This window comes from Hippocampus comes, unplaced genomic scaffold (genome assembly GCF_001891065.2).
Source record: "Hippocampus comes isolate QL1 unplaced genomic scaffold, H_comes_QL1_v1.1 scaffold135, whole genome shotgun sequence".
In the NCBI taxonomy this organism is placed as follows: Eukaryota; Metazoa; Chordata; class Actinopteri; order Syngnathiformes; family Syngnathidae; genus Hippocampus; species Hippocampus comes.
Window position 1 is genome coordinate 2,470,411 of NW_017805583.1, and position 11,799 is coordinate 2,482,209.

Genomic DNA, 11,799 nt, shown 5'->3' on the forward strand with positions numbered 1-11,799 from the left:
CTTTGCAAGACTATTACAATCTCACATCACTGACACGCTGCCATTATGTGTTAATGTAGAAAGCAGAATGTGAATGGCAAGCGTGGAAGTTACAAAGCCCTATAAAATAACTGGAAAATTAACTTCTCAATGTTGGGTGGAATTTGCATGTTCTACCCATGCCTGTGTTTCCTCCCACATTCCAAAAACATGCATGGAAGGTTAATGGAACACTCCAAATTGTCCTTGGGTGTGAGTGTGATCGCGAATGTTTATTTGTCTCTGTGTGCCCTGCGATTGGCTGGCAACCGGTTCAGAGTGTCCCCTGCTGAATGTCAGCTGGGTGAGGCTCCAACACACCCACGAAACTTGTGAGGATAAGCGAATTAGAAAATGGATGGATGGACGCTTCTAAAAATCTGTCCGTGAAAATCAAACATAGAAAAGGGGAACATGATATGAGACGGGTCCGTGACTGTGAATTTGCATGCTTTTCACTATAAAGGGATGACCCCGTCACCTCTCTCTCTCTCTCTCTCTCTCTCTCTCTCTCTCTCTCTCTCTCTCTCTCTCTCTCTCTCTCTCTCTCTCTCTCTCTCGGGTTTTCTTCAGGTACTCCAGTTTCTGTCACGGATTGCATTCAGGTGGAGTAGTTGGAGGACTCCAAAAAGCAGGGAGGCAGGGAGGAGCAGCGTGGACTGACCAAAATGTCCATCTATCTATCCATTTTCCGATCCGCTTTATCCTCACAAGGGCCGCGGGGGGTGCTGGAGCCTATCCCAGCCGTCTTTGGTCAGTAGGCGGAGGACACCCTGAACCGGTTGCTAGGCAATCGCAGGGCACACTGAGACGAACAACCATCCGCACTCACACTCACACTCACACGTAGGGACAATTTGGAGTGTTCAATCAGCCTGACATGCATGTTTTTGGAATGTGGGAGGAAACCAGAGTACCCGGAGAAAACCCACACAGGCTCGGGGAGAACATACAAACACCACACAGGGAGGCCGGAGCTGGGATTGAACCCACGACCTCTGTGCTGTAAGGTCGACGCGCTAACCACTGGACCACCGGGCCGCCCTGAACAAAATATATTTAACAAAAATACACACATAAGTACACTGGAAAAACACTAAGTCGAAGTATTCAAACAAATTCCTGGAAATCACAAGGAACCAAAGTAACAAACAAAACTATGACGGGAGCACACATATACTCACACTCACAATGACCCAACAAAGACTGTCATCGCCAACAAAGAATGACATCGCAGGGCACACAGAGACGAACAACCATCCGTGCTCACACTCACACCGAGGGACAATTTCGAGTGCTCAATCAGACTGCCATGCATGTTTTTGTAATGCGGGAGGAAACCGGAGTAGCCGGAAAAAAACCCACGCAAGCCCGGGGAGAACTGTGAGGCCGACGCGCTAACCATTGGACCACCGCCCATATAAATACAAATGTGATTAAAAAAAAAAATAGCGGCAGGAAAAATGTATGATTGACGCACTTGCAAGTTGTGCTATTTTCAGAACAGGTCCGCGGGCGACTCGTGTAGTCCTTGTGGGCGACATGGTGCACGCGGGCACCGTGTTGATGACCCCTGTTGTATATGCCGCTTGCTGTATGGTTGTTGTTCCTACCTGCAAGAAAATGAAATCAATATTGATCTTATGCAGGTCTGCTAGGTATTCTTTAAATTACTTAATACTAACATAATCTAGATCCACATTATGTAATTGATGAAAAGTGACTGGATATTTTTTTGTTTGTCTACAGTATTTGTATATTCAACCTCAGTCAACATGCCTTCAGTTAACAGCATGCCCTGCAGTAACCCATTTTGGGTGTTTTTGTTTTGCTAAGCTGTGTTGGTTCAGCGTTGACCTTTAAATCATGACTGGTTTTCCATTGAAAGGAGGGAAATTCCATTCCTTTGAGAGTTAAAGGTTTGAACTGAGCCTGCGTACCCAGCAGGTCTATAATTTCCAGACTTTGAGGCTAATCTCAAGTGGCATTTTAAGATGGCCATTTCTTCAACGTCTTAACTTCATCCCCCACAAAGAGGAATGGCACAACCGTTTTTAATTCATTCCGTGACTTCAACGTTGGAGTAAATCATTTACGTCTGCTAAACATCACCGAATCAAATGCTTAGCTTTCATATCTCATGATCGTATCATAAAGATATTGTGATACATCAAACATGTAATAAAGTTGACAATGCTTTTTAGTCTTTTATACTGTTTCCTTATTTCTTTAGTGTCCTTGAGTGTCCTGCGGTTTCAACAATCAAAACAGATTATAGTGATCCTCGCCAGATACTGCAGATATAATACCTAGATGGCTATGACTAAGTTTTTTTAACAGGAGCACAGTGGCCCTTAACCTGAAATTTAGGGCCGCACATGAATCACAAAATGATTTGGAAACCACCCATCTATTTTCTGAACGCATCAAACATTCATATATTCCACTCATTTTCACTGTATTATTGCTCGATTGGGGGGAAGTGTGGAGCAGAAGTTTGTCAGAAACAAAAAATATTAAAGAATTAATTAAAAAAAGAAAAGAAGTCATCACATCTTATTGGCCAAACATTCGCAAACAGAGTTGTACTGCCTGAAAATTTAAGAACAAACGCCACCATTTTGGAGCAGTCGGTAGCCCTGATGTATGTATGTGTGTACATTTCTATCTATCTATCTATATCTCTCTTTATTTATCTACGCTGATGCCACAGCAGCAGACAACGAGGTTGCAGCAAAAGAACGTCTTCTTTGTCAAGGCGAAACAAGCTTGAGGGAAACAAATTGATGGAAACAAAGATGCGTGTGACACGACATGAATAAGAAGAACAAGTAGAGGTGTGCAATACTGACTACTTTGTTATCGATCAGCTACTGGAATAAACACAGAGAATAAACACAAAATATCCTCAATTTCGATACAGATACATTACAATTGATCTATACTTTTTTATACTTTATACTTGAATTATGGTAGATTGATTATCTAATGGGCAGCCCGTTGGTCCAGTGGTTAGTGCGTTGACCTCACAGTGCAGAGGTCGTGGGTTCGATCCCGGTGCGGCCTCCCTGTGTGGAGTTTGCATGTTCTCCCCTGGCCTGGGTGGGTTTTCTCCGGGTACTCCGGTTTCCTCCCACATTCCAAAATACATGCATGCCAGGTTGACTGAACACTCAAAATTGTCCCTAGGTGTGAGAGTGAGTGGTTGTTTGTCTCTGTGTGCCCTGCGATTGGCTGGCAACTTGTTCGGGTGTCCCCCGCCTACTGTCCTAAGACAGCAGGGATAGGCTCCAGTACCCCCTGCGACCCTTGTGAGGATAAAGCTGTTCGTAAAATGGATGGATGGATGGATGGATGAATTATCATTAGATAATTCATCCATTAGGGCTGCCCGGTGGGCGAGTGGTTAATGCGTCAACCACACAGTGCGGAGGTGCAGGGTTTGATTCCAGCTCCGGCCTCCCTGTGTGGAGCTTCCATGTTCTCCCCGTGCCTGCATGGGTTTTCTTGGGGCACTCCGATTTCCTCCCACATTCCAACAACATGCATGGCAGGTTAATGGAACACTCTAAATTGTTGAGTGTGAGTGCGGATGGGTGTTTGTCTCTGTGTGCCCTGCGATTGGCTGGCAACCGATTCAGGGTGTCCCCCGCCTCCTGCCCGAAGACAGCTGGGATCGGCTCCAGCATCCGCCGCGACCCTTGTGAGGATAGAGGGAATCGGATGGATGGATGGATGGATTATCTAGTTGCCAATTCTTAATTAATTTTCATGACCTGTAAGTGTTTTTGTGTGACATTTGCCTTTTTACTATTAAACCGTTAAATGCCAGGACAAAGTTTCTTTGTAAATCTAAAAATCAGTTTTTTACCCACACATTGTCAATGTCTGGATTTTTTAAAATAAACAAGCACACAATGTCGTAAGTGGGAAACATTTTTTTCCTGGTATTAATCAGAAACTGCGATCCATCCATCCATTATCTGAACCACTTTTCCTGACAAGTCGTGCAATAGTTACAACAAATTTGATCAAATGTCATTGAAGTTTTCTGCATTTTAATTTTGAGTAAAAAGAACATGTTCAAGATTATCACTTCCCAACAAATATTATCAAGCATAAAACAGGGAAGAGCAAACCAATTGTTCTTCAAGTACAATGTGTGTTCAAACAATCAAGTAGAAAAACCAAACAACACTTGGACTTCTTTTTGCTTTCTAGGAAAAGAAAAACACGTGATGAAAAATATAATAAATGAAGTGTTAACAATTAACCAATTCTTAAAGCCACCCTGTGCATCAAAAAAAAAAAACTCAACAAAACATTTTGGTCATAGGTTGTTTTTTTTGTGAGCAAGTCCACCAAATAATCATTAAGTTAGAATTTTATGGCTGCAGCACATTCCAATTGGCTATTCTTGATTGAACTAGATCGTTTCCTGTTCATGCAGTACACATGGAGAGCTGTGAGGGGAACACAGCTGATGACTGACACCAACAGGATGGCAATGAAGACTTGACCAAAAACAGGATAGTCCGCCACCACCGTCTTTCCCTGAAACAATAGATGCATACAGTTAGTGGTCGGCCCTCAGTGAGCAAAGAAAGATGGTCATCTCACAATCAGTCTGCATGTTCCATGTACAGTACATGATCCATTTCTTTTCATTTGAATACAACATAACAGCAAGGCCAAATACTGTCGAATGAAAAAATTGGATTTGACATAAAAGCAGGGCTGGACTGGCCATCTGGTGTACAGGGGGGAGGCCTGGAGGGCTAACATCTTTTGGGGCCAATAGATTGCTATTTAATTATTATTTTCCTACATTTGACCCCAAATGACCAGGTCACAATTTATCAGGGGTGCCACACACATTTTTATCCCACGCCACATTGTACTTATGCTTTCCCTCGGCTGTGAACTTATATCATTACAACTTGAACGCGAGATATCCATCAATTCATCCATCCATCATCCAGTTTCTGATCTGCTTTGTCCTCACAAGGGTTACGGGCGTGCTGGAGCCTATCCCACCTGTCTTTGGGCAGTAGATCGGGGACACCTTTAACTGGTTACCAACCTATCAACAATTTTGAGTGCCCAAACAACCTGTCGTGCATGTTTTGGGAAAGTGGGAGGAAACTTGGTGTACCCGGAGAAAACCCACACAGGCACAGGGAGAACATGCATACTCCACACAGGAAGGCCGGAGCCAAAATCGAACCCTGCACCTCTGCACTGTGAGGCCAAGGTGCTAACTAGTCGACTACCGTGCTGCCCGTGCAAAATAAATTCTACTTAACCCACTCGAAAATTTAAATATGACAGCGATCTGGGATATAATAAATAATGTGATCAGTAAGGACTCCTGAAAGGACAATTATCCACAGTATTTTATAGAAAATGATGTCAATCTTGATCAAATGAATGATGTTGTTGGTACATTTAATAGATACTTTGGAAATGTTGGACCAAATCAGGCAAAAAATAATCCTAATCCTGAGATAAATAGTAAAATAGATATTAAGAAAATTGAAAGAAACCCAAGATCAATGATTTTGAAAACTGTAATTGATACTGTTTATCAATTTAAAATAAAAACAAAATGAAAATGGCAAAAATTACCCCAGTATACAAAGCTGCTGACAAACACAGCTTCATAAATTACAGGTCTGTTGCTCTGCTTCCTGAATTCTCCAAAATTAAAACTATTCAATAACAGATTTGATCAATTTATAGAAAAAAATAAACTCCTCTCCGATTGTCCGTACGGGTTTAGAACAAACTGTTCAACTTCACAAGCCTTGACATCGAACGCCTTTTGGACTCAATAGACAATTTAAAAAATTACCGTAGACTATTTATTGATCTACCAAAGGCAATTCATAACATAATTCATGACAGATTGATTGATCAATAAATTGGAACACGATGGGATAAGGTGAATAACGTTGAATTGGATGAGGATTGATTTCACTGAAAAGCATCAGTTGTGAAGTTGGGTGAGTACAATTCAGAATGCAAGGAAAACTTTTTTTTTTTTTTTTTGCCTTTGGCCTTTGAAACTAGTCGATTTTTGAATGTTCCTGAAGATAATACAATGTCTGACCTGAATGACGTGGAGAGTGAATTTCATTATCATTCATACTGTACACTTTGATGAACGAAGAGAGCGTGTGGTTACTGATATTAAACAACACAACCTTGATATGTTCTCTTGGTGAGACGGGGAAAAAAATTAAAACATATATATTATTTGGATGTTTTTGTAATTGCAAATGTTATTACCAATGTTTGTGCAGGAGGAAGAAGACATAAGTTCCTGTTTTTTATTTCAGTCTTGGTGCAAAGTCATTTGGACTGGTGTTTTATTAGCCCATGCAGGCTGGGTGTGCCGTTTTATGCATGTCATTCATTGATTGCAAATGTTGGGTGCACACATTGAAAGACTTTGAGAGTTTTTTGTATTTAAGTAATAAAAAAAAGTTTACCAGCTCCTTGTCCCATGCTTGGTAGGTGGGTGTCCCTCCTCTTATATAGTTGACAATGTAGAAGATGAAGAGGAACATTAAGAGAAGAGGACTGACTGCCATCCACATGATCTTCAAGTACCAGTTCGGACGGTGGCCAAGCATGTCTTCTATGTCTTTTTCAAACCTACAACGATCATAGCATCATCTCAACAAGAGGTATTGTTGATATTGTTACATTGTAGCGACTACAATGCATCGTGCAGAGGCAAGAATGCTAACATACTGTACAAACCTTTTAATCCCATAAAGGTAGCTGACCATTACAATCTCGATGAGGACAACAAAGAGCATGGCCAAAGACGCTCCGTATTCATTGAATAGGGTAAACCAGTAATTTCCAGATGGGGTGGTAAAGGGCAGGCCAAACAGCAGAAAGATTAGACACAGTATCCCTGCAAGGAAAACACAGAGCACGCAGCTAATGCACAGTCCAAGGGAAAGAACACTGAGAGTGCAGTGGGCCAATAAAATTTGGGGCATCTCTGCTGATTTTTTTGTTTGAGGGCCGCATACAGAAAAACGTAAGGTTGAAAGGGCCACTTTAAAATACATACAGGTGCAGTGCAGTAGGCCAATAAAGTTTGGGGCATCTCCGCTGATAACCGTTAAATCACTGACACATGGCGGCAGACCACCAGAAACGCTGTTTCAAGCAATAGATACAAAAAGGCCAACAGCGGTTAGAAGCTGGTCCGAAAGCTGAAGTGGGACCGCGAGAAAGAGGACTCGAATAAAGATGCAGAAAATATAAACATCAGTTGAGCTGTTGGACGCAAAGGAAATGATAAAATACAGTCTGTGTACACTGTAGTTCAACAACACGAACATTTCACTCCAAAATAATGTTCATGGAGCAAGAGTAAAAAAACAAAAAAACAAAACAAAACAAAAAAAAACAAGACAAAGCGTTCTAAACTTGACATGGGTTAAATAGGGCTTCTCAACCCCCCCCCCCCTAGTCACGAGCTAATTTATTCACAAACCACAGACGTATGTCTTCAATTCAAACAAATATATAAATAACTACAAGTACAGAGTATTACTAAGGAACTGAGGTGTAAAACAAGAACAAAATGGTGTTTATGCACTGGCTGACTTTATTGAATTTTGTTCCTAGTTCCCTGTGCCACATTACTTGGTTACTTTTCCTCGCTGGGCGGCACAGTTTCTGGAGGACACTCACCCACACCTGCAAGTTGATCAGTAACCAACTGGGTTTAAGGGGCGACCTGATCTTGGTGCAGGTGGCAGATGATTCCATCTTTCATAAGTGGTACCTCGGCCAACACAACTGTTTTGAAGATCCTTTCCCCATTTGATTTCCTGGCCCTTTCTCAGCAGTGCTTCCAGACGGCTAGCTGCTCGCTGCCAGACATTCCGTCAGATTGACGGAATGCCTGTCAGTCCGTCACTGTTTGGAGCAGTATTTCTGGCTGACTCACGGGGCCCAGTCCGTCCCTCGTCTGCAACAGCCAATTGGCGTAATTTCCACGTCATGTAAAGGCACGGCACAAGCCAAAACGAGCCCCCCCCCCAAAAAAAATAAAAATAAAAACAACACAAGATGCTTGTGGAGGCTCTCAGTCGTACAGGAAAGTTCCATCGTAGAAAGGGTTCTGTCAGTCGTCATCTGTACCTGTGGGTAAAAAACAAAAAACAAAAAAGGACGTTTCGCTTCTCTCACAGAAGCTTCGTCAGCGGTAGACAACCCTGAAGTCTCCGTGAAGACTCCGGGAAATTGCTCTGCGCTAAAAAGCTGAGCGTGGCCTATTTGAGGACTGGGTGGGGATGGTTAGTCACGCCCCTATGGTGAAGAGGCCCATAGATTTCTAAATTCCCTATCGTTGGGTCTTGATTAGGCCTATTGTTTGGGCTAGGGCTGAATAGCTACTTTCAGTTAGCCTGATCAGCATGTCTCTGTCCCTTGGTGGTCAACAAGTTATTGTAAATAGGAGACAGGTCAAATTTGATAGTGCAGTATACGCACACTTAAAAGAAACAAACCACACAATTGAAGATGAACAAGTAAAAATCCTAGGAACAGAAAAGAGATGGTTTGAAAGGGGAGTAAAGGAAGCGATTTTTGTTCAAAAAATTTTCACCCTCTCTGAACCGTGAAGGAGGTATCCGATTTAACCTGTCTCCTATAAGACTAGAGACTTGCTTGTTATTTGCACATATGTGACTTTCTCCCACCGGGAATGAGGGCTGACTCACTTGCATGAGACTTTTGATTTTGGCAACACATTGAAAAATGATCTGTAAATACATGCATCATTCTAGATCGTTGCTGTATTTGGGCTACTTTCTTGGGTGTGTACCTTTCAAAAACAGCATGAAGTGTCTCGAACAAAAACAAAAAGCAAGGTGTTACTAGAAAACAATGTGTGGGCAGTTCAAATTAACTCACTAATAACGTTTGCACGCTGGATTTGAGCCTTTTGAAAAACATTTAGCCCACTAGACTGGTCTACCCGACGCAATTGTTTCTATAAATAAATGTCCCCGCATATATAACATAAATGCAGCTTATGTTGTGCAGCGCAAACCGGTAAACTAAAAAAAAAAAAAAAGAACAAATATGTGTGTCAAACAATATATTTCCAAGTCTTACCATTTAACACCTCAGTGCTAACTTTAGAAAGTATCTTCAAGTCTTGCAGTGACGTGGTGATGGCACTCACGGTGCTCAGTATGCTACCTAGTCCCAGAATCAGAAGCATGAAGAAGTACAGCACTGACCATATCTGAGGCAGGGGCATGTTTTGAATGGCTTCACTGTACAGAATGAAAGCAAGACCAACCCCTTCGACTGCCTAAAACAGTTGAGAGAAAAAAAAAACTGAGTTCAGTGATCAGAGTTTTTGACTCCAATCTACTTTGATTCGGCCCCTTAGAAACTTGTGTCCGAAGATGAAGTTTACTCAAGAAAGAAGTGATAAAGGTTAAATAGAATCTTGGAAGGAATATGGCTCGGTCTTGATCATTAAATCAACAATTGATGTTATTTTCAATTGTGCTAAGCACTTCCTCACCAAGCCATCATATGACATTTTTAATGAGCAGCGACTCTTTGTTATGGAGGATCCGTGCAGGTGGCACTTTAAAGTGATTAAAATGTCAATTATCCACACTATTCTAATCATTTGCCTGGCTCATTTGCCAGCTCAGGGTGTAGTCCGCCTTTCACCCAAAGTCTGCTGGGATAGGCTCTAACACCCTCCCACGACTTGTTCAGGATAAGCAGTGTTGAAAATGGACAGATGGACCAGGGGTGCTCAACCAGTCGTTCGCGATCGACCACTAGCCCGCAGTCTGGTCCCAAGTCAATCATGAGGAGTGTAGGAGGAAATGGGGGGGGGGGGGATTTGTGTGTCACTGTGTCTGTTATCAATATTACTTTTTTGTGTGTGTGTGTGTTAGTGCACACTGCACCCTTAGCATCCTATCAGCTTCACTTTCACAAAAACTTGACCTGCATCACCGGAGGCTGTTAGCGGTCAGCCGTTTGCAATCGACCTCACCGTGCGGAGATGCAGGGTTTGATTCCAGCTCCAGCCTCCCTGTGTGGAGTTTGCATGTTCTCCCCGTGCCTGAGTGGGTTTTCTTAGGGTACTCCGGTTTCCTCTCACATTCCAAAAACATGCATGGCAGGATTATTGAACACTCTAAATCACGGGTGTCCAAAGTCGGTCCTCAAGGGCCACTCTCCTGCCTGTTTTCCAGCTCTCTCAGGAGCAACACACCTGATTCAAATAATCAGGATTGGATGATGAGTTGATCACCTGAATCAGGTGTGTTGCGGCCGGGAGAGCTGGAAAACAGGCAGGACAGTGGCCCTCGAGGACCAGAGCTGGACATGCCTGCTCTAAATTGTCCCTCGGTGTGAGTGCGAGCGCAGGTGGCTGTTTGTGTCTCTGTGCCCTGCGGTTGGCTGGCAACTGGTTCAGGGTGTCCCTCGCCTACTGCCCAAAGACAGCTGGAATAGGTTCCAGCGCTCCCCCCCCCCACCCGACCCTTGTGAGGATAAAGTGGATCGGAAAATGGATGGATGGATGGATTTTAATTAACATACAAGAGCATGCTTACATACATTAAAAAAATAAACTTCCACCCAGAATGAAAAGTGTAGTGCTAAAAGTTTGATCAAAAGTTTTGGTTGGTTTGTTAATCATACCAAATTGACTCATGCAGCAGCAGAGGGGCACCTACTCCAACATATCTATATCAGGTACTGACCATGCATGACTAAAAACAAAGAAGCATTTATTGCCTTGTAACACCAATGCAAAGGGAGTAACATGAAGAACATACCGTGTCTAGTTCATCATTTAGGTCACAGGTTTCCAGTTGATTGCCAAGTTCAGCAAACTGCTCCGGGTATGTCGAATTGAGTATTTTAATCCAGTCAAGCACATTGTTTTTGTTGATGGTGTCCTCTGCCAGATTAAAGGTATTTAGCAGCACTATGCGCGTCCTGGAAAAGAAGACAGTTTCTATCTTATCCCTTTTTGACAATCAACTCCTCATTTGCTATGTGTGATAGTAATTTCTGTTTAGTGTGCTCCCTCTAAAGGTATGGAGGTCCTTTAACTTTAAAGGAAGTGCCTGCGCTATTAGCGGGAGTTTGTGGCTGGGAAGCACATAGTCTTTAGACCTTGGATTTTTTTGCTGACAACTAAAGCCTTTTTCAAACTATATATTTTTTGTCTGCTTTATTATTTTGGATCGGATACAACAGTGCATTCCATACAGAAAAATATGGACAATAAATCAAGATCATTTGTGTTTTCAACTGCACATTCATCTGGAAATCCTTTTTTTTTCAAGTGTCGAAAACAATCTACTCACCAAGAGTACGACATACGTTGATGAAAAACGTAGACACTACGTTCTTCCAAAGACTTGCTTTGGAAACATGGATTTTGAACAAACGACATGACAGCAAACAAAGGACAATGGAGGAAGGAAATTAAAGGATCCACTCCAGGGGTGGGCAATTATTTTCCTGGGGGGGCCAAATGAGAAGCAGAAAATATTGTGGAGGGCCGGGCCAAAAGTTATGAATCTACTCCCAATTTCAGTTTTATTTCTACGTTGAAATAAGTTAATGACATTGTTAACAGAAGCTGATAAGAGTATGTATTATTGCTAGATAATGAAAGTGCAGTTATTTTACAGAAAAAGCATTCAAGTATTACCATACTTTTTTTTTTTTTTTTTTTTTTTTTTTTTTTTTTGAGAA

The 11,799-nt window shown here is 42.2% G+C and overlaps 1 protein-coding gene across 1 annotated transcript in view; it reads right to left on the reverse strand.

The window, feature by feature from the left end:
- Positions 1-4,358: 4,358 nt before the first annotated feature.
- Positions 4,359-11,799, reverse strand: part of LOC109521855 (sodium- and chloride-dependent transporter XTRP3-like) — a 13,148-nt gene continuing 5,707 nt past the window's right edge. The window contains exons 4-8 of the mRNA XM_019879935.1: positions 10,869-11,031; positions 9,169-9,370; positions 6,787-6,946; positions 6,513-6,678; positions 4,359-4,572 (exon numbers count right to left, since the gene is read on the reverse strand). Coding sequence (XP_019735494.1) covers positions 4,396-4,572; positions 6,513-6,678; positions 6,787-6,946; positions 9,169-9,370; positions 10,869-11,031 — 868 coding nt within the window. The 3' untranslated portion in view covers positions 4,359-4,395. The remainder of the gene's footprint in view (positions 4,573-6,512; positions 6,679-6,786; positions 6,947-9,168; positions 9,371-10,868; positions 11,032-11,799) is intronic.